We start from the raw sequence: 23257 nt of genomic DNA on the forward strand, positions 1-23257 counted from the left end.
CCGCAGCCTCGACCTGCTGGGCTCCGGTGATCCTTCTACCTCAGCCTTCCAAGTAGCTGGTACTACAGGCGCGCACTACCATGCCCGACTAATTTTTGATTTATTGTAGAGATGAGGTCTCGCCAAGTTGCCCAGGCGGGTCTCGAACCTGCGGGCTTAGGCAATCCACTGACCTCAGCCTCCCAAAGGCGCGGGATTACAGGCTGAGCCACCGAGCCTGGCTATATTTCAACTCTTAAAATTCTGTCCTGAAAATTAAAATAGTATTGTTTAATTAAAAAATTGATTTTAAAAATTTTTCTGATTTCTGAGTGTTCCAAGGGTGTTGATAATATGGTAGGGAAAGGCAGAATGGAAGTGAGGTGCTTCTGTTAAGGCCTGGCATTACATACAGAAGGACTACTCCTCAATACCCTCACTGAGTATTTTTACATTCTAGTCAAAACAGGGCTTTCAGCATTTTCCCATTTGTTAGGAATCAAATAACATTAAATATATCTACGATATCTTCTTTTTTCTTTTCTTTTTTTTTTTTTTTGAGTTGGGGTCTCACTCTGTCGCCCAGACTGGAGTGCAGTGGCATGCTCCCGGCCACCACAGCCTCGACCTGCTGTGCTCCGGCGATCCTTCTGCCTCAGCCTTCCAAGTAGCTGGAACTACAGGCATGCGCTACCACGCCCGGCTAATTCTTTGATTTATTGTAGAGATGAGGTCTCGCCAAGTTGCCCAGGCGGGTCTCGAACCTGCGGGCTCAGGCAATCCACTCACAGCCTCCCAAAGTACAGGATTACAGGCTGAGCCACTGAGCCCGGCTTCTTTTCTTTAGACAAAAATTTAATGGAACTATTCTGGTGAGGATAAAGGGTATGAAGACCTCTCCCATTCCACATAACTGGATGATGAGATATCCACATTATTTCCAGATGAGGCTTTTGTTTTGGTTTTTGAATTGGTGTCTCACTCTTTGCCCAGGCTGGAGTGCATGATCACACTCATAACAGCACAGCCTCTCTACCTCCTGGGCTCAGGTGATCTTTCTGCCTCAGCCTCCTGAGTAGCTAGGATTACCGGTGTGTGCCACTATGCCCAACTTATTTTTTGATGTTTGTGGAGACAAGGTCTCACTATACTTCCCAGGCTAGTCTTGAACTGGACTCAAGCAATTCTCCTGCCTTGGCCTCCCAGAGTGCTAGGATTATAGGCATGAGATACTGCACCCAGCTCAGGTAAGGTTTTAAGTGTGTGTTAGGTGGACCTATGCAGTGGTAAAAATTATTTCATAAAGATCGTTATCACTGGTTACCTCTTGGGAGTGACAGGAGGAGGATGGAGAGGGAGTAAAAAGGAGAGCCCTTTCTTGTTTTATATTTTTCTTGACACTAAGGAACTTTGACTTTTTTGTTTAACCATGAGCTTGTATTTCATTATTAAGAAATTATGAAACTATTAGTAGGTCCTGACTACTTTACTATGCGGAGAATACCTCAGATTTGTTCACCTTAGGGAACATTTAATTGGGTCATACAGAACAGTAAATACATTGGCTGCTATTTTTTTTTTTGAGTTGAGGTCGAACTGTCGCCCAGGTTGGAGATCAGTGGCACAGTCTGGGCTCATTATAGCCTTGACCTGGTGAACTCAGGCAATCCTAATGTCTCAGCCTCCCAAGTAGCTGGGACTTAAAGACACATGCTACCACACACAGCTGATTTTTTTATTTTTTATTTTTATTTTTGGTGAAGATGAGGTCTCCCTCTATTGCCCAGGCTGGTCTCAAACTCTTGGGCTCAAGCAGTCCTCCCGCCCTGACCTCCCAAGGTGCTGGGAATGAAGGTGTAAGCCACTTTGCCCTGTTAGCTGCTGTTTATTAACTCTGACTAGTCAGTTACAGTTTGATTTGTAGATACCACATTACCTTTTATTTATTTATTTTTTTTGAGTTGGAGTTTCACTCTGTCGCCCAGACTGGAGTGCAGTGGCTGCTCCCGGCCACCGCAGCCTCAACCTGCTGGGCTCCGGAGATCCTTCCACCTCAGCCCTCCAAGTAGCTGGAACTACAGGCGCGTGCTACCACACCCGGCAGATTTTTAAATTTATTGTAGAGATGAGGTCTTACCAAGTTGCCCAGGCGGGTCATGAAACCTTTTACTTTTTAATTTTTATTTATTTATTTTTTTTTTATTGCTGTTTTTCTTTTTAATCAATATTTTTTATTATGATGTTGTGGGGTACAGTTAAGGGTTAGGTATACAGATATGCTTCATTTAAGCCCCCTTGTTGATAATAGGTGTCTCCCCGTCCCCAGACAGATGTTTACTACCATTAGCCCCATCCCCCTTCCCCTCCCCCCATAGTTTCCCCCACCACTGTCAGTCATTTTTTTATTTATTTTTTTGAGTTGGAGTCTCATTCTCTTGCCAAGGTTAGAGTGCAGTAGCATGATCTTGGCTCATGCCTTGACCCCTTGGGCTCAGGCAGTCCTTCTGCCGCAGCCTTTCAAGTAGCCAGAACTACAGACATATGCTACCATGCCTGCCTAATTTTTTGATTTACTGTAGAGTCAAGAAGCCAAGTTGTCCAGGCTGGTCTCAAACCCCCTGGGCTCAGGCAATCCTCTCACTTCTGCCTCCCAAAGTGCTGGGATTACAGGTGTGAGCCCCCACTCCCAGGCCCTAAAGATTAATTTTAAAGAGAAACAGTAGTTTAAAAAAAGAAAAATGCCTCAGATTTATAACTTTGTTGATTGCCTTCAGGGTATGGCCACTGTTGTTGTTCAGGGATTCTTATAGTTTCTAGTTTCTTTAGGCTGTTGTTTTTGTTAAGGCTATTTCACTGTCTGTTAGTATTATCTTAAACAATGGATAAGAGAGTTCAAGTTTAGAGTAGTTTTCAATGAGGGCCTATCTCTACTAATGTGAAATTGCACCTTTATTTCACAGGAGTTTATCAACTTTCTCTTGTTTCACTGATCTTAAGCCACTTACCTCCCTCTCTCCAGTGTACTGATTGTTCCTTTCCTTGTTGGAAGCTTTAGAAACACTTTGGTCTTTCCCTTGGTGTCTTCCTCACCAAGATTTTCCCATTGAAATTGTGATCAAGATAGTATTAACCTTTAGGCTAAGGTCTTTAAAGCTTAGCTTTCCCATATGTTTATTTATTCTTTGTGTTTGACTTGGGTGTTTTTCTGTGGAATTAATACACATTTGTTGCAGTAGAACTCTTCTCATTTATAGTCACACTAGCTTAGTTAGCTCTTTAAACGTTTCAAGTGTTTGCCTTTGTACTTGATGATATTTCTGTCTGGAATGTTTAGCCCCCAAATAGCCAGGTGGCTTGCTCCTTCTCTACTCCTAGGTAATGTACATGGCTTGTTGGCTTACCACGTGCGTGTCTTGCTCACTCCTTGACCCCTCACCCCGAATTAGAATGTGCCCTTTCTTTCATCCCTGTCCTGTTACTCTTTTTTTTTTTCTTTCACAGCACTTGTCAGTACTTTACGTTATTCCATTAGAACATGAATGTTAGTTCTATGGGAACAAGGACGTGCTCTCATTCTCTTCTATATTTGGTGCCTGGAATAGTGCTTGGTACACAATCTGTTGAATGAGTGGATGATCTTGTGCACAACTGATTTTTATCTTTGAACTTTGAATAAAGCATTAGTTACAGTGTATTTGTCAGATGTTTAGACAAGATGATTGTTGCAGGTATATTGTTACGTGTTTTATTTTTTTATCTTTATTTTTATTTTTTTGAGTTGGAGTCTCACTCTGTCACCCAGGCTGGAGTGCAGTGGCCGCTCACGGCCACCGCAGCCTCGACCTGCTGGGCTCTGGCGATCCTTCCGCCTTAGCCTTCCGAGTAGCTGGAATTACAGGCATGCGCTACCATGTCCAGCTGATTTTTTGATTTATTGTAGAGATGAGGTCTCACCAAGTTGCCCAGGCGGATCTCGAACCCACGGGCTCAGGCACTCCACTCATCTCAGCCTCCCAAAGGCGCGGGATTACAGGCTGAGCCACCAAACCCGGCTACATGTTTTATTTTTAATCTTTGAAGGTACAGTGGCAGGTAAGCAATGTTATGGTGTGTTTCTTGACATTTCTTACAAATGTGTAGTGGAGCACATCCTCAGGCATGTGTTCAGGTTTAACATTGGGGCTTCAGATACCTTAGAACATGGGTGTTGGATCTGTTTATTCAGAATGTTACCAGTCACTGCTGTAGGTGGCCTTGTTATTAAAAATAGCAAAACAAAGCCTTCAGGTAGAGGATAGAATTAGCCTTTGTAAGACACTTCCAGAAGCAAATGCAGGAAGAGCTCACTTGGCCTTGGAAACTACTCTGGAGGGACAGTTCTTGGCACTGTAATTCCTGAACCTGCCCTGTTACAAGGTTCTGTGCAAATGAATTAACCTTTATGGCTTTTAAGATGTTGATCTTAATGATGTTTTACAGGCAGATCCAGTTCCTAATGGTTTACGAGCTTTGCCAGTGTTCTATGCCTGTACAATTGGGATAAACCTCTTTTCCATCATGTATACTGGAGCACCGTGTAAGTGCATGTCAGAATATTTAAATGTGAATTTAAAGTTGTTTACAAAACTTACATTAAATGCCCAATTTACCCCTTTTTGCTTTACAGGGCTGAAATCTCCTAGAAGGTGGCTGGCCTGCGCCCATATCAGAAGGCTGCAGGCTAGTGTATGCTGAGTTAACCTAGATAGTTTTTCAACCAAAGAGACCTGCTCAGATTCTAAATCACTACAGACCTTTCCTCTTTAGTCTTCACAGGATCCACCGATAATATCTTCTCCCTCCCTTTTCTCCTATCTTTGCTCAAAATGCTGGAATTGACACTGACCTCGACTACTGAAGAGTCATTAGTTATATCTGGTCTTCAATAATGGGTAATTTAGGACTGGTTTGCTGGATAGTCTTATTTTTCTCTCCCAAATGGAGCTACTTTTGTTTCTAAGTACTAAATTTACCTCCTGAATCTGCTTGAGAAGAGTTGGGACGTTTAACACCTGCTCTAAGTGCACTTGGAAGAAGAATTCATGCAGCTAAGAGAAAAAAATAATTTGTGAGAATATAAAGGTTGAAATCTTGGTTACTTTCATAATCAACATAAGGGAGAGTATGGATTAAATTATGATGCTACTGTTTAATTTAGCAACTGTAAAAGATAAGTTGTAATTTGTCAGGCAGGACAGTACACTTTTGATTGACTTGATGACATGAGTACATAGGTAGTGGCTTTTATTCATTCTGTGGTCCTCTGGAAGAGGCTTACACATGCATTTGTATAGATGTGTGTAGAGAGAAAGGTAGAGTAGCATAATGAAACCACTTAGCCTTACTATGTGTTATACATTCATCTTTTCAGATTCTCTTTAGTTTTTTTTCTATTTATATTTTTAAGAGACAAGGTCTCTTGCTCTCTTGCTGAGGCTGGAATGTACTGGTGCAGCCATAGCTCACTGCAGCCTCGAACTCCTGGGCTTAAGCTATCCTTCCATCTCAGCCTCACAAATAGCTGGAATTACAAGCATGTGCTGTTATGCCCAGCTAATTTTTAAGAATTTTGCAGAGACAGTGTTCATTATGTTGCTCAGGCTGGTCTCGAACTCATGACCTCCCAAAGCTCTGGGATTGTAGGCATGAGACACCGCATCTGGCTTCTTTAGTTTTTTTGTGTTTTGTTTTATTTTGCTTTGTTTTAAATAGAGACAGAGTCTCACTATGCTGCCTATGCTGGTCTCAAATTCCTAGGCTTAAGCAGTCCTCTTACCTTGGCCTCCTAAAGTGCTGGAATTATAGGCTTGAGCCATGGTGTTCAGCCCTTTACTTTTAATCCTCACTGGGGCCCAAAGAAATGGTTTAACTTCTGACTAATGGGTTGTGACTTGCTTTTTAAACTACTGAAGTAGTGAGTCACTGACCAATAATGGAATTAGCTAAATATTTAAAATCTTTATTCTTGGAAAAATCGGGAAAGAAACAGACAACTTTATGAAAATACTATTCTAAATGAATACTGAACTCTTACCATGTGGTACAGGTGAAGAGAATCTTGTATGCCAAATTTCCATTCTGGTGTAAATTGAGTTCATGCTAAACTAAGAAGTCTCCCATGAGGCTCTAAGCACTCATGGTTTATGTGGTAGCAGCAAAGCTCATAGTTGAGTGAAATTAGAACTTTCAATCATTTTGAAAGTGGGAACTTTGTTATTTTTGGTCTGTCCTTTATGGATCATTTACAAGAAAAACCATTCTCATTTCTTCTTTTGATTGGAATGTAGACAAATTTGAATTGATAGGGATTAATTTAATTTCATGTGTATTTTAATTTGTGTGACTACAAGATCAAAATTGGAAGCAGAAATTGAAATGAAAAAACTTATGGTCACCATAGAACTTTAATTTTGAAGGGACCTTAATTTATATCTGATTTCTAAAGATTAATCATTTTGGGGTATAATAGAAATTCCATTTTATAAGTACAGGCAGTCCCCGGCTTAACTGGTTTGACTTAGGATTTTTTTGACTTTATGAAGGTTTATAGGTACATAACCCTGTTGTAAGTTAAGGATCATCTGCAATTTAATACATAATAAGCAAAAAAAAAAAATGAAGCAAAACAAGCACAAATAAGCTATTTCTGGATACCAACTACAAATCTTTTATATAACATCTTTTATTTATTCATTTTTACCTTTGGTTTTTGAGATGGAGTTTCACTTTGTTGCTCAGACTGACCTCAAGCATTCCTCCTGCCTTAGACTCCCGAGTCGCTGGAGCTCATCGTAACATCTTGTAGACCTAAATAGGACTTTATAGTGCTTTGCTCCTGTCTTTAGTAGAGGCTGGAAGTTTGGAGCCTACTGGCATGCAAGTGACAAGCAGATGATGATTAGCATTACTGATCCTTAAGCCGTGTGGAAAGCATTGATAGGCAAATCTCTTTATGAAGATAAAGTTTGTTAGTGAAATTACTACTAAACTTTTGTGAAAGGCAAAATTTTAAAAATGATTCCTTAAACTATTAGCTTTTGATAGATAATATTCTTGTTTTCTGTATATTAGCTTGATAATACTTTCAGAGATAATCTTGTTAAAGGATTTATTGAAGGCTAGTACAGTAGGTGAGATAACCTTTACAGAAAGGTGTATCAGTGAGACGAATGTGACTACTGAGGCACCTTCCTTTTTTAACACTAACATGAGTTTGTATGTGGGCATGGAATATAGCAGTTATGATCATACCTAGTTGCAGGTCCTCAGTATAGTGATCCTTTATTATCTTCTAAAGTGAAGAAAGGAAAAAAGCTAGTATGTGCAAAAGCTTAGGACACTTAGCAGGTGTTTAAATGGGCCAGGTTGATGTGGGTTTATTAAAATGATCATTGGGTTTTTCTCCCAAATTTGTATTACCACTAATACAGTAAATCCTGTAGAATGAAAGCTGGCAGCAGCTGGTCAAGGGTGATGGGCTGGCTTGGGGAACCCCTCAATCCCCACAGGAGAATTTACACATTATTGCAGGGGGCTGTTGCCCTGGGGTTTTCAAGATGCACCATTTTATCTCCTAGTGCTGGGCTTTGACACACTTCCTCTGTGGGGTACCATCCTCATCTCGGTGGGATGTGCAGTTTTCTGTGCCCTTATCGTCTGGTTCTTTGTATGTCCCAGGATGAAGAGAAAAATTGAACGTAAGTAGCAGAAAATGTAACTAGTAATGTTGTGCTTGTTTCTTTTCTGTTTGGCCCACATATAAAAATCCATTATTTGGATAGATTGGCAAAGTAAGAGATTTTAAATGGAAATTTGAGGATGTTGATTTGTTGTCCAAACTATGTTCTTAAGTGAACTTAAAATGACTAAACCTAGTCATAGTGTTCAACCCATGCTGTAGAGACAGGCTGGGCATTTAATTTTTAATATTCCTTGGTCAGTTACCAGTAATATAGAAAAGTTATAGCCTACATAATTGAGAAGCGTTGATACCTTGGTGAAAAATAAGGAGTAAGTATGAAGTATTTTTGTAGAGGAAACATTTGCCCCAAGTACTTTCAGATTCAGACAGGCAAACCTCAGTCTACTGTGCACATGTGTTTGTGCTAGGTTACATTACACATTGTATAACAGTGTACTGTATAAATACACATTGTATTTGTGCTAGAATTGTAGCACAAATTCTAGAGTTAAACAGTTCTAAATACCATGAGAAGAAGTCATTTAGGTCATTACAACATATTATGTAATTAAATACCAAGTAGATTTTCGTTAGTGTCAAAAGATAAGTTAGCAATGTAAAGCTTCTCCTTTAGAAGCTGAGGGATGCATAGACTGCAGTGATAGAGAGAATGCTGCCTCACTGCAGCTGAACTGAGGAGGCTTTGAGAGGTTATGTGCTAGCCTGGCTGTGCTGAATACATGGTGGGAACGAAGCTTTCAGGGCTCTGTGACCTCATTTTTTTTTCTTAGTCTGAGAGAAGATAAGTCTTGCTTTTGGTGCTCGTCTATATTTTGATTGAGATGCCTGAAGAGATAGTTCAGCATACTGGCACTGACATGATAGGTAGGAGATATCCTATGATCTGGTCATGGAATTTAGAGCCATAAGACACATCTTTCTTTGTTTTATGAAAGTGGAAATTAAAGTTGTCATCTTTAGTTGCCTGCATTGAGCTGTGTCACTTTGCTTGAATTCTTGGACTGAAGTTTGGTAGATACTTAAAAATTTATTTATTTATTTTTTTGAGTTGGAATCTCACTCTGTAACCCAGGCTGGAGTGCAGTGATATGCTCATGGCCACCGCAGCCTCAGCCTGCTGTGCTCAGGTGATCCTTCCGCCTCAGTCTTCCAATGAGCTGGAACTATAGGCATGTGTCGCCACGCCTGGCTAATTTTTTGATTTATTGTAGAGAAAGTTCTTGCCAAATTGACTATCCTGGTCTCGAACCTCTGGACTCAGGCAATCCTCTTGCCTCTGTATTCCAAAAGTGCTGGGATTACAGCATGAGTCACCACGCCCAGCCTCTTCTTTAAAAAATTATCTTTTATTTCAGACATGTGGGGTACATGTAAGGATTAACTACATAAGTCATCTGTGTGCAGGTGATGTTTGGGCTTCTAATTGGCCCTCAATTCCCCTGGTGTAGGACCTGGTGACCTTTGTGTTACATGCCACCCCTCCCGAGATAACATTTTTTTTTTTATGTTTTTTGAGTTGGAGTCTTACTCTGTCGCCCAGACTGGAGTGCAGTGGCTGCTCCTGGCCACCGCAGCCTTGGGCTGCTGGGCTCCAGCGATTCTTCCGCCTCAGCCTTCCGAGTAGCCGGAATTACAGACATGTGCCACCATGCCCAGCTGATTTTTTGATTTATTGTAGAGATGAGGTCTCGCTGCCCAGGTGGATCTCAAACCTGCGGGCTCAGGCAGTTCACTCACCTCAGCCTCCCAAAGGTGTGGGATTACAGGCTGAGCCACCGAGCCCGGCTGAGATAACATTTTTTTAAAGAGAACATGAATTGGATACAATCCAGCCTCATGCTTGAGCTACCTTCACTGCAGAATGGGTCAGCAGAGAGTTACGAAGAGTTTTTAAAGAGTTGTAAAAATAATAACAAAAGACAAGAATGTGCAACAGAAGCCTGCAGACTAAAATATCTACTATCTGGCCCTTTACAGAAAAAGTTTGAGACCCCTAATCAGGGTGCTGCACTGCTGGCTTTTTCCCAAGTGAAAGATGAGTTCTTGGCAAATAATGAAGCAGGCAGGAAAATTATCCTGAATTTTAGCTGAAGTTTGCATATGTTTTTATTTTGAGATGAAGTTTTGGGGTGGGAGAAAGAAGGAAATATGGAATAAGGTGCAGTTGTTCAAAACCAAACCCCAAACCCTTTTTTTCTAGGAGAAATAAAATCCAGTCCTTCTGAAAGCCCCTTAATGGAAAAAAAGAATAGCTTGAAAGAAGACCATGAAGAAACCAAGTTGTCTCTGGGTGATAATGAAAACAGGAATCCCACTTCTGAGGTGGGGCCTGCCACTGTGCCCCTGCGGGCTGTGGTGGAGGAGAGAACAGTCTCATTCAAACTTGGAGACTTAGAGGAAGCGCCAGAGCGAGAGAGGCTTCCCAGCATGGACTTGAAAGAGGAAACCAGCCTAGATGGCACCATGAATGGTGAGTTGGGATTCCTAATTTCCCTTTGTTACCTGCAGTGGGGAGGAGGTTTACTGTTTTGAACTTGATGCTTTGTGTAGTGAGTGTCACCTCTGTGATCTCAACTAGGTACAGTGCAGTTGCCTAATGGGAACCTTGTCCAGTTTAATCAAACTGTCAGCAACCAGATAAACTCCAGTGGCCACTATCAGTATCACACCGTGCATAAAGATTCTGGCTTGTACAAAGAGCTCCTTCATAAGTTACATCTCGCCAAAGTGGGAGACTGCATGGGAGACTCTGGTGACAAACCCTTGAGGCGCAATAATAGCTATACTTCCTATACCATGGCAATATGTGGCATGCCTCTGGATTCATTCCGTGCCAAAGAAGGGGAACAGAAGGGTGAAGAAATGGAGAAGCTGACATGGCCTAACACAGACTCCAAGAAGCGCGTTCGAATGGACAGTTACACCAGCTACTGCAATGCGGTGTCTGACCTTCACTCGGCATCTGAGATGGACATGAGTGTCAAGGCAGAGATGGGGCTGGGTGACAGAAAAGGAAGTAGTGGCTCTCTAGAAGAATGGTATGACCAGGACAAACCTGAAGTCTCTCTCCTCTTCCAGTTCCTACAGATCCTCACAGCTTGCTTTGGGTCATTTGCCCATGGAGGCAACGATGTCAGGTCAGTTGACTTTGAATCTTAGTGTTGCTGACTCTATTTTTGAACCATCTTATTTTATAAACTTTCGCCTGTGGAAGTGGTACTCGTAATATCCATGGGACACTGGATAATCGAAATAGGATTAGGTAATAGCAGTTATTGACTTAATAAGACAGTAAAGTTTTATTCAAAGGGGATTGCAAAGAATATTTATTTTTGAGCATTATTTCTGTAGATAATGTAAGCACAGATGTCTTTCACAGAGAAGCTTTTTGTCAAGATGAGATCTAGTTCTTTGATAGTTTTGATAGTAAACTGGGGCTGGCTGCAGGGGCTCATGCCTGTAATCCCACACGTTGGGAGGGTGAGGCGAGAGGATTGCTTGAGTCAGGAGTTTGAGACCAGCTTGAGTAACACAGTGAGACCTCATCATCACAAAAAAATTTAAAAAATCAGGTATGCTGGCTTATACCTATAGTCCCAATTACTCAGGAAGCTGAGGTGGAAGGATGGCTTGAGCCCAAGAGTTCAAAGCTGCGGTGAAATGGGATCAGGCCATTGCACTTCAACCTGGACAAAAGGGTGAGACTCTGTCTCAAAAAATATTAAAATAACATTTTAAAAAGGTAGTAAACAAGGATATAAGATGAAAAACTTAAAATCACTGCCCTATAGAATGACTTTGTAGTTTGGTTTGTAAACTGTTTATTGGAGCGTTGCTTTAAGCTCCCTGTAGGAGGAAAGAAGCCACATGTGCTGTTCCCTCCATCAGAGCTGCATTTATTTTTTTCTGTTGTGTATATTGTGAGTTCCATTCATTTCCTTTGAAAGAAAGGCTCATTTGCCAAAAGAACTTGAAAACTTTAGATGACCTAATACATCATTCAGCAAGTTGGATCTGGCCAAGATTTAGTTCTGCTTGAAAAAAAGTCACCTCTGCTTCCTTTTTTTCCAGCAATGCCATTGGTCCTTTGGTTGCTTTGTATCTGGTTTACGACACTGGAAGTGTTTCTTCAAAAGTGGCGACACCAATATGGCTTTTACTCTATGGTGGTGTTGGTATCTGTATTGGTCTGTGGGTTTGGGGAAGGAGAGTTATCCAGACCATGGGGAAGGATCTGACACCAATCACACCCTCTAGGTAAGTAGGTAAAGCAGGTCTCAAAGAGGCCATGTTCAGTGTTCATTTTTTTCAGAGATGTAACGCTGTTGAATGCTAACCAAATTTTTATGTGTTTCTGATATTCTTATTGTTGGTGTGAACTTATAAAATTTTACTTAACTGTGTGGCCCGTAAACATTTTGATCAGATATTTTATTCATTCAGCTCCAGCAATCTCTTAAACTAAATGACTTTTTGGTAAAGCTGTGTGGTTAGAATGAATAGTTTTGTACTCTTGGGGGAGACAAGGATTGCCTGAACTCAGGGGTTTGAGACCAGCCTAAGCAACATGGTAAGATGTGTCTTTACAAAAAAAAAAATTAGCTGGCATGGTGGCACATGCCTGTGGTACCAGCTGTCTGGAAGACTGAGGTAAAAGGATTGCCTGAGCCTGGCAGGTCGAGGCTGCGGTGGCCATGAAAGTGTCACTGCACTCCAGACTCATGTTTACAAAATTCTTCAAAATAAAAGCATAAACTGTGTTAAATAATGGGCTTCCAGAAGAACATAGAACTGCAAACCTTAGAATAGGGAAAAGGAACATTCCATGGCCTGATTTAAGGTAGATTTCAGTTTGTAGTAAATAAAGATGTCAGTGGAGGTTTTGTCACTGAGGAGAACAAAGCAGGATTGTGGTATCTTGAGGTAGTGTTAGCTTATCAAATGACTCAAACTAAATTCCTGATAAGTATCTTTTTGTGTTTGTAGTGGCTTCAGTATTGAATTGGCATCTGCTCTCACTGTGGTAATTGCGTCAAATATTGGCCTTCCTATCAGCACAACACATTGTAAAGTAAGTATGTGTCTTTCAAGTGGTTCTAATATGTAGGACTTTAAATTTTTATCTCTGAGGTCAGGCACGGTTTGCAATGCCAAGGCAGGGAGATTGCTTAAGCCAGGATTTTGAGACCAGCCTGGACAGCATGGTGATACTTCGTATCTACAAAAAATTATCTGTATGTGGTGGTACATGCCTATAATCTCAGCTACTTGGGAGACTGAATTGGAAGAATCGCCAGAGCCCATGAGGTCAAGGCTGCGGTGAGCCATGATCATACCACTGTACTCCAGCTTGGGTGACAGACTGAGACCGTGACTCAAAAAGGAAAATTTTTTTCATCTCTGATACTTTTAAAAAGTTTTGTGCAATTGTAGTCTTTTGGAGTTTACAAGTTAGATAGTGACTGTTGTAATTTTTTTTTATCTTCAGAGTCATTTCCGTTTTAGCGCCATTATGTTCTTTTTCTTTGGAGAAGTCATTATTTTTTTGAGTTGGAGTCTCACTCTGTCGCCTAGACTGGAGTGCAGTGCCTGGCTAAGCAATCTTAACACATTCACGACCAGCAAAATTTTCACTCTCCTCATACTGACTGGGTGAAAATAAAACAAATCCGAAACTGGCTGCTGCAAACTTGTCATTAAGCACAAGTGAACTGGTCTTTTCTAAACTGTCACCTTTTTCACAGTACAGTTGAAAGTTATAGATATAGCCAGGCTCGGTGGCTCAGCCTATAATCTCGAGCTTTGGGAGGCTGAGGTGAGTGGATTGGCCTGAACCCGTGGGTTCGAGACCTGCCTGGGCAACTTGGCGAGACCTCATCTCTACGATAAATGAAAAATCAGTCAGGCATGGTAGCGCGCGCCTGTAGTTCCAGCTACTTGGAAGGCTGAGGCGGAAGGATGGCTGGAGCTTGGCATGTTGAGGCTGCGATGGTCATGAGTATGCCACTGCACTCTAGCCTGGGCGACAGAGTGAGATTCTGACTCAAAAATAAAAAAGATTGCTTGATGATCATATAATAATTTTTTTTTTTAATTGGAGTCTCACACTGTCTCCCAGACTGGAGTACAGTGGCCGCTCCTGGCCACCGCAGCCTCGACCTGCTGGACTCCAGAGATCCTTCCGCCTCAACCTTCCAAGTAGATGGAACTTTAGGTGTGCGCTACCATGCCTGGCTAATTTTTTGATTTATTGTAGAGATGAGGTCTTGCCAAGTTGCCCAGGCGGGTCTCGAACCCATGGGCTCAGGCAATCCACTCACGTCAGCCTCCCAAGGCACGGGATTACAGGCTGAGCCACCGAGCCCAGCTTAATACTTTTTTTTATAAGAAGAAACCAGTTTCCTAATTCTTTAAGAAAAAAAGAAAAGGAAGAAACTGATTTCCTTTAATGAATTAAGCTGGACTGTCATGGAGCGTGCTGACTCATACTTTTTCTACCAAGATGTTTCTCCAGGCAATTGTTTATTAGGTTTAATATCAGCCACCCTCAAAATGATCTTTGGAAAACTTAAAACTGAATTTATTACTAAAAGCAGTATATGTTTATTAAATTCTATAGTAACTCAGGGGGAAAAGAAGTGTTCTTGTATTTTACCATAGTTAGCACAAGTTTAATGACTGGATTTTTATGTTGTCTTCATCTTCCAGTCTTAATCTGTTGTAGGCCAGCTTTCATGGAATTGGCATCATCTAGTTGTGGGGGGCTCTGCCTAAACAGTCTTGGGTGTCTGCCTGCCAAAATGCCATTGGCACTATAGTAATCAGTTTTCTTGATCTGTTTCTCTGTAGGTGGGCTCTGTTGTATCTGTTGGCTGGCTGCGATCCAAGAAAGCTGTTGACTGGCGACTCTTTCGCAACATTTTTATGGCCTGGTTTGTCACAGTCCCCATTTCTGGTGTTATCAGTGCTGCCATCATGGCAGTCTTCAAATATGTCATCCTCAGAATGTGAAGCTGTTGAGATGAAAATTTGTGTCAATGTTTGGGACCACCTTACATATTCTTGCTCCCTTGAAGATTACAGTGTTACTGAAGACTGACAAGAGTCTTTGTAAAGTTTGGGAGCCAAGGGGGGGAAGTGTTAACTTGTGCTATTATAATTGCTTTGTGCTAAATATGACTTGTCTCAAAACTTAGCTATGTAAAATAGCCAGGTTTCCACTGGTTCCTGCTGAGGTCCCCTTTCCTTCTGGGCTGTGAATTCCTGTACATACTTCTCTACTTTTTGTATCAGGCTTCAATTCCATTATGTTTTTATGTTGTCTCTCAAGATAACTTGTGGTTTTTTGTTTTTAAACAACCACGCAGAGCCGTTTGACAGAATGTGCTCTGCTTTTTGTTGGTTTCACCAGCTTCTGCCCTAACATGCACAGGGATTTAACAACAAAAAAATGTAACTAAAGCTTCTCTTGTAGTCTCTTATATAAATAGAGTCATTGGTACTCTGCCCTCCTGTCAGTAGTGGCAGTTCTATTGGCATATGTGGGAACTTCTTAGAGGAATGAGGTTCTTTGGATACAGTGAAAATTTAGTAGTAACTTCTTTGCAAGCAGTTATTGACTATTATTGCTAAGAAGAAAATGTCTTTTGGCAATCTTGGTTATTTAAGATTTCTGGCAGCGTGGGATGGATGAATGAAGTGGAATATGAGCTTTGGGCAAGTTAAATGGAACAGCCTTCCATGTTCATCTGTCTACCTCTTAACTGAATAAAGCCTACAGTTTTTAGAACGTGCGTTCTCATGGTTTTTATTCATATTTTAGTCATCTGGACTGCTGATCATTTAGCCTTATGTCATTCTTAGGCGAAGTGAATATCCTAGTAAGTGAGGCCAGGCATGGTGGCTCATGCCTGTAATCCCAGCAAACTGGGAGACCAAGGCGGGAGGATCGCTTGGGGCCAGAGTTTGAGACTAGCCAGGCAACATAGCAAGACTCCTATCTCTATATGATATTAAAAAAGAGCTGGTGGCCAGGTGTGGTGGCTCAAGCCTGTAATTCCAGCGCTTTGGGAGGTCGAGGTAAGTGGATTGCCTGAACCCACAAGTTCTAGGACAGCCTGGGCAACTTGGCGAGACCTCAACTCTTCAATAAATCAAAAAATTAGCCGGACATGGTAGCGTGCGCCTGTAGTTATGTCTACTTAGAAGGCTGAGGCAGAAGGATCACCTGAGCCCAGCAGGTTGACTCGAGTGGCTGCACTCCAGCTTGGACAACGGAGTGAGAATCCAACTTAAAAAAAAAAAAAATAGCAGGACATGGTGGCACATGCCTATAGTCCTAGCAACTTGAGCCCAGGAGGTCAAGGCTGCAGTGAGCCAAGATTGTGCTACTGTACTCCAGCCTGAGGAACAGCCTCTTTCAATTTAAAAAAAAAAAGGCGAGAACTACTATTCAACTTAAAGTTTCCCATTCCTCCCTGTTAATATTTCTTGTGATCTTGGAGTATGTATGACATTACTCCATTGGGATTATTGTAGCAATTAGGCATTTTCATGTTAGCACACATGGATCAACTCATAACTTTCAACAACCAAAGTTCTCCTGTTTGAATAGGCTACTTTATTTTACTATTACTGTTTTATGTAGATTGCTTCTAGCTTTGATATTAAAGTTCACTCTTGAACAGTGTGGGGGTCCAGGGCACCAATCCCCCATGTATGTCAAAAAGCCATGTGTAACTTTTCTTTTTTTTGAGTTGTAGTCTCACTCTCACCCAGACTGGAGTGCAGTGGCCGCTCCCGGCCACCGCAGCCTCGACCTGCTGGGCTCCGGCGATCCTTCCGCCTCAGCCTTCCAAGTAGCTGGAACTACAGGCGTGTGCTACCACTCCCGGCTAATTTTTGGTTTATTGTAGAGATGAGGTCTCGCCAAGTTGCCCAGGCGGGTCTCGAACCCGCGGGCTCAGGCAATCCACTCACCTCAGTCTCCCAAAGTGTGGGATTACAGGCTGAGCCACTGAGCCCGGTTTATTTATTTATTTATTTGAATTGGAGTCTCACTCTGTTGCCCAGACTGGAGTGCAGTGGCACACTCCTGGCCACTGCAGCCTCAACCTCCTGGACTCCAGCGATCCTTCCACCTCAACCTTCCAAGTAGCTGGAACTACAGGCGTGCGCTAACACGCCTGGCTAGTTTTTTTTATTTATTGTAGAGATGAGGTCTCACCAAGTTGCCCAGGTGGGTCTTGAACCCGCAGCCTCAGGCAGTCCACTCACCTCAGCCTCCCAAAGCTTGGGATTACAGGCTGAGCCACCGAGCCTGGCTTTTAATGTTTTAAATTACAGTATACTAAATGAATGGTAGTTTTACTATTTTATTTTATTGTATTGAGTCAGAGTCTCACTCTGTTTCCCAGGCTGGAGTGCAGTGGCATGCTCACGGCCACCGCAGCCTTGATCTGCTGGGCTCAGGTGATCCTTCCACCTCAGCTTTCCAACTAGCTGGATCCACAGGGGTGTGCCACCACACCCGGCTAATTTTTTAATTTATTGTAGAGAGACGAGGTTTCACCAAGTTTCCCAGGCTGATCTGAAACCTCTAAGCTCAGACAATCCTCTCACCTCTGCCTCCTAAAGTGCTGGGATTACAGGCAGGAGCCACCGCACCTGGCCTAAGAAAAATTTTTTTTAACAATTAGGTGTAGAAAGCAGAGAATGAGGGCTGAATGTGGCCTTATACCTATAATCCCAGCACTTTGGCAGGAGGACTGCTTGAGCTTGGGAGTTTAAGAGTACCCTAGACAACATAATGAGACTTTGTGTGTACAAAAAATTAGCTCCGGGCATGGTGGGGCATGCCTGTGGTCCCAGCTACTCGGGAGGCTGAGGCAGAAGGATCACCTGAGCCCAAGAGGTCAAGACTGGGGAGCCAGATTCATACCACTGCACGTAGCCTGGGCGACAAAGTGAGACTCAACTCAGAAAAAAAAAAGTAGGAAACGAAAGACCTCTTTCCCAGTCTCATTACCCAAAGAACACCACTGTCAATAGTTTGCATATCTTCCTAGGCATATTCTGATTCAATTGCTGCTTCAGAAGGAACTGCTGCTGTCAGAGTGATGAAATGTGAGGTGACATTTGCGGGAACAGGAAGCAAACAGAGTGAGTTCCTTTTCTTCCCTCCAGCTTCATATGTACACACATGTGTACATATGCAGAATCTGAGAGACGAAGTTGCTTATTCCTTTGTAAAGCCCCTTGGTGTCTAGAAATCAAATGGTTTTATTCACAGAATATTCAGTGACTCTGTAGTAGCTGAGAACAAGATAGTTGTACAGTCATGTGTGTGTTTACCTGCAAGTTGCCATGAGTGTTGCAAACTGGGGTGAAATTTTGGGCCAAGCTAATGCTCTCAACATGTCATTCCTTATTGGCAGAAAAGAAAAGGATTAGTTTTCGTTCTTTCACCTTCAGATAATATAAAGCTGCTTAAGAGACCACAGGTATAAAGTTAAGATACTCTCATTAAAGTTGGGTTGTGGTGTTCCCTGTAAAATTTAATAGTATGGGAATGTCTGGTCTATTAAAACCCATTGTCCACCGTGGTATTTGTGCAGGGTTTAAGATAGCATGCTCATAATTTCCGATGTTTTTCTTTTGACTCACAGCAAAATCTTGTTTAGTGCTCTAACTTTTGCTCTAACTTACAAAATCTTGTAAGTTGCTGAACTCATGCCTCATGGTGTGAAAGTTGGTTCTCTTTCTCTCGCAACAGTCCAGGGGGAAGAAACAAAGTTGTTTCTCTTTTTAACATTGTCTTCTACCTTCACTGTACTTGAGAGAGATATAAATTCTTTAACTGTCTGTTGTTTCACCTGAGACATAAGGAGGTACTCACTGGATTCGAAAAGCTGAGAAAGGGTCAGCTAGCTGGAGATTGTGAAGGTGCTCATACCAAACTTACTTTTGTGATGGAGACTTTTGAGACTTTATTAGTAGATTTTTAAAACTACTACTAAAGTAAAACATCAGATATGCTCATTGGCAGTTGTGCTGTAGTACTTGGCCTTTCTAACAAGCAAGCTTTTATGTAAACTCCTTTTGTTGGATTCAGAGATGATGCTGGATTTCTTAGTCTCTTCTGAACATACTGTGGTACAGTGGAGAATGTTACTGCACTTGATTAAAAGAAGCAAGATGCTTATTTTCTGGGAACTGCTGAAATGGTAGCAAGATCTCCCCTCCCAGGGTATTATTGTTGAAGACCTAGATAGCAGGTCTCCACTTCCCATTCATTCTATTTCTAGAAGCAAGCAAATGTTCTCTAATTGCAGGCTTGGGATGAATGCCTCAGCAGTGTTTCCCGCTGTGCTAATTGGAAAAATATAATTTTCAACTAACTGTGTCCTCCTTTGCAAAATAATAGTTGGCAGCTGAGTTGCCAGTTTGATTCCTAAAGTGAACTAGTACTTTTTAGTTTAGCATTAAGGATAACAGACCTTTGGAAATTCCAGGGAGAGCTGTGCTGCGTACAAGGACCATTAGAGATCTAACATCGGCCTATAAAAACAAGTGCCTATTGATTTCTTTTTCTAGGAGGCTTTATTAAATTAAATTTCAATTTAAAAATTTTGGAGGGTTCTGGAAATGATCATCGATATCGTCCATTAGTGAACAGTCCTATAATAGACTTTATATATACCTTATTGATTTGAAAGGGAGGCCATTTTTAAAAAATGTAAGGTCTTGGCTTCCTGCAAGCTCCCCGAAAACCCAAATGTGATTGGCTTTGCTAGGTTTTGGGAAATATTGTCAACTTGGGGTTATAGAGTTGGTAAGAGTGATACTTCTGTTTAGAATCTTTATTTTTTCTTAGAATGGTTCTGTCATGCTTCATATAAAATTACTGTCTTCCATAAAGAAAGGTCTTGAATTCTAAGTTTTTACTGGAAGCAGAGATTTGTCAGTGATGACTTCCTGTGTGCAATGTAGTATAGTGGTTAGGGGTATAAACTTTGGAGCCAGATCTATCGATATTCTGATTCCAGGTCCATTGCTTGCAAGTTGTGTGGCCTGGGCTTATTTAATCTTTCCAAACTTCAGTTATCTTGTCTAAAGACTGGTGAAATAATGGTATTTATGTCACAGGATTTTCATGAGGATTAAATAAAATTATGCATGTAGTACGTACAGTGTCTGAATTCTTAAGCACTTCATAGTATTTGTTAACCGATCTCACTCTTCAAGTAAATATATGTAACTTTTCTTGACATGATAATATTCTACTTGGCATTGATTCCCTAGACTTTTTCCTGATTTTGGTGAGACAGGTAATTTTCCTTAACTGTAACTTCATTTTTTAAGCCCGAAATGAAGGATTTAATTTTGATGGATTGCCTTTGAAGACAAGAGTATATGACTCTATTAATTAAATTAGGTTAAGCAGCTGTGAGTGACAAAAAATCTGAACAACAAAGAAGTAAGTTTTATTTTTCTCCCAAGTAAAATAAGCCCAGGCCTGTTATAATGGCTCCATGGATATCAGGGTGTAAAGACTGGTTCTTTCTAGCTTATATCTTCAACATGTACTGTTACTTTGAGATCAAAAGATGTCAGTTGTCTTATAGATGGTTATATTGTTTGTTCAAATCACTTACTAAGGTATCAATAGTAAGTAGTTTAGATGTCTTAGTAAGATACATGCACATGCCAGAGTGTGGAACATAAACCCCACTCCTGGTACTAGTTTTTGCATCAGGATACAGTCAAGGAAATATAAATGATAGTTATTTTATTTTAACAGTTTAATAAAAGAGCTGCTAACTAGGTGTAAAGTGTCAACTGAGTAACTGAAATGGCAAGAAATTAACACCAAGGTGTCGTGGAGGTAGCAACTACAGAGGCTGTATGAGCAAAGAGAAGAGGTAAGAATTACTAAAAGTTTAGAAGCTTAGAGAAGAACTGTGAAACCTCTGAGGAAGGGTCACTGCTTGGCTGATGCTGGTGTGTCAGTCTGAAAGAGATGCTCATGGGCCTGGGCCATGTCCATTGAAAAGGGCACTCTTATGGCTGGTGACTTTAAGAGGTACATGAGAAGGCTGGTTCTGCAAGAACTGAATGAAGAACTGTTCACAGGATTCAGCTGTTACATCAGAAGGAACCTCTGCTGTCAGATTGAAGAAATGTGAGGTGACCTTTTTGGGAACAGGAAGCAACTGAGGAGTAAGTTCCTTTTCCCTCCAGCCTGAGGGCTCTCCTTAATGGCAGAGTGAAACAGGGGAGGCCCTGGCAAACAAATCTTATTGAAAGAGTCCCAACCCTAGCATCAGAGCAGAGTATAGAGGGCTGAGTTTGAAGCTGAGATATAGCTTCACAGCTGACACAGGTGGTATCTGCCAGGTTTCCCCATTGTGGAAGTATCTTTTCCCCTTGGAATGATTGCATTCTTTGTGGGGGTAATATGTTGAGATTGCATGAATGTCACATGCCTCAGCAATCTTTCAGCCAACGTCCTGGTATCCATTGATGAATCCTGCCTGAATCAGTTATTACTAAGGTGGTTGTAAAGTGGTTTTCTACTTTTCTCATTCTGTGCATATTTATTAGTTGGCATTCTTTGGTGAAGAAGAACTTTCTCTTCTCCTTGATCTCCTGCTCTAAAAAAATGTGGTTTTCAGTTGAGTGGCCATATACTTACCTAAAAGTTGAAGTTCTGTTACTAAGACCTGGGGGGAGAACAGAAACTGGTCGGCTAGAGTTCTTTGTCCGAAGGCCTAAGCCTGCAATTGAATCTGTGATTGACTTGAATTATAAAAGCCAACCCTTTTTGTCTTTTGACTAAGATCAAATGCAAAAACTTACAGCAAAAAGAAGGACTTAGTGTTTTACATATGGAGAGATGGGGAAAGACAACCCAAATTCACAGGTGGCGCTTGGTGTTTCAGACTGTGAGGAACTGAGGCCTGGGTCCCATCCAAGGGCTTTATGATTTAATTGGCATACTTGTGGCCTGTGTATCAAGATTTTTAAAAGCCCTCTTGATGCTTGCAGAGTTGAGAACCTGGAAACAGGCAGCCTAAATAGGCCACATTGGGTAAATTAGTGTTCACTGTTTCACTCCATTGGATAGAAATGAAGAGACTGAACTAGGAATATTGCCATGTCTTGCTTTCAAACCAGCAGTTTCAAAAATCTGTCCACCGGCTGGGCACAGTGGCTCAGGCCTGTAATCCAGCACTTTGGGAGTATGAGCCTTGTGAATTGCCTGAACTCATGACTTCGAGACCAGCCCTGGCAACTTGGTGAGACCATGTCTCTACAATAAATTAAAAATTAGCCGGGCGTGATAGTGTGTGCCTGTGGTTCCGGCTACTTGGAGGGCAGAGGCAGAAGGATCTCCTGAGCCCAGCAGGTTGACACCGGTGTGACTGTGGGTATGCCACTGCACTCCAGCCTGGGTGACAGAGTGAGACTCCAACTCAAAAAAAAAAAAAAAATCTGTCTACCATTCATATTTGACCACATTGTTTATTTATAGATTTAATTTCTCACCTTCAAGAAAAAAATGGTGACTGTTCTCAAAATCCACTTCAACTCAGCTGGTCCAGTGCAGGTAACCAGATTTAGAACGTTTTCATGAGTTTAGTCACAAGCTCATTTGAGCTTTTGTAAAAATGGAAACACTGTTTTCTATCTTAAGGATGAAGTGAAGGAGAGGATCTTGAAGTTGAGGAAAGGACAAGGGTTGGTGTGTCTGTGTAAAAATGACAGCAGTTGCTACTGTGCCACGTTTCCAGCATTCTGCTACATATGTAATAGAAAGTAGGTCTTTAAAACTTTTAAGGCAGAGTCACAGCCCATAAACAAGCATTTGCCACTGATGGAAGTGTGCATCTGTGTGGTAGCGTTTATCAAGATAAAAAACTAATACCCCTCCTTCCTGGGATGTCAGCACTACCAGGGTAAGGATATGTGAGTCCCAGTTCTTTGGTGTCTCCCCAGAGCCTAAAACTGCCCTGCACATAGTGGGTGCTCAAAGGGGGTTTGTTAACTAAATGACTCCTTTGGACCAGCAGTTTTTCTTTTAAGTATGTATTCTAAAGAAGTTACACACACGTACACAGGTCTGTGCACAAGAATGGGAGGAGTAAACAACTGGGAGAGGGGGAGTGAAAGAATAAAGATGATTCATGTTATTCCATGGAATACCAGTTGGTTATGAAACAAAACAAATAAACTTAAAAGTTGTGAAGTATTTCAGACATACAAAAAGGTATAAGGAATAAAATAATGAACACTCTGGTACTCACCACCACAGATTCTGGTACCTGGATTGTTTTCAACTGTATTTGGTGTTTATTATTTATTTTTATTTATTTTATTCACACGTGCACATATATATACATATATGTATATGTATATAAATCTTCCTGAATAAAATATAAATAAGATATAACATTGTTTTGCATATTTTTAACTAAATGTAAATGATCTCATGCTATATGTATGCTCATGTAAATTCCTTTTTTCTCCCTTAAC

At 41.4% G+C, this 23257-nt stretch overlaps 1 protein-coding gene across 1 annotated transcript in view; it reads left to right on the plus strand.

Moving 5' to 3' along the window:
- Positions 1 to 15509, plus strand: part of SLC20A1 (solute carrier family 20 member 1) — an 18535-nt gene extending 3026 nt beyond the window's left edge. Inside the window, exons 5-11 of the mRNA XM_008057106.1 lie at positions 4459 to 4555; positions 7596 to 7715; positions 9921 to 10190; positions 10299 to 10857; positions 11792 to 11977; positions 12707 to 12791; positions 14570 to 15509. Coding sequence (XP_008055297.1) covers positions 4459 to 4555; positions 7596 to 7715; positions 9921 to 10190; positions 10299 to 10857; positions 11792 to 11977; positions 12707 to 12791; positions 14570 to 14731 — 1479 coding nt within the window. The 3' untranslated portion in view covers positions 14732 to 15509. The remainder of the gene's footprint in view (positions 1 to 4458; positions 4556 to 7595; positions 7716 to 9920; positions 10191 to 10298; positions 10858 to 11791; positions 11978 to 12706; positions 12792 to 14569) is intronic.
- The last annotated feature ends 7748 nt before the right edge of the window (positions 15510 to 23257 follow it).

Source organism: Carlito syrichta, unplaced genomic scaffold (genome assembly GCF_000164805.1).
Source record: "Carlito syrichta isolate Samal-C Ts95f unplaced genomic scaffold, Tarsius_syrichta-2.0.1 Scaffold302727, whole genome shotgun sequence".
NCBI classification, from domain to species: Eukaryota; Metazoa; Chordata; class Mammalia; order Primates; family Tarsiidae; genus Carlito; species Carlito syrichta.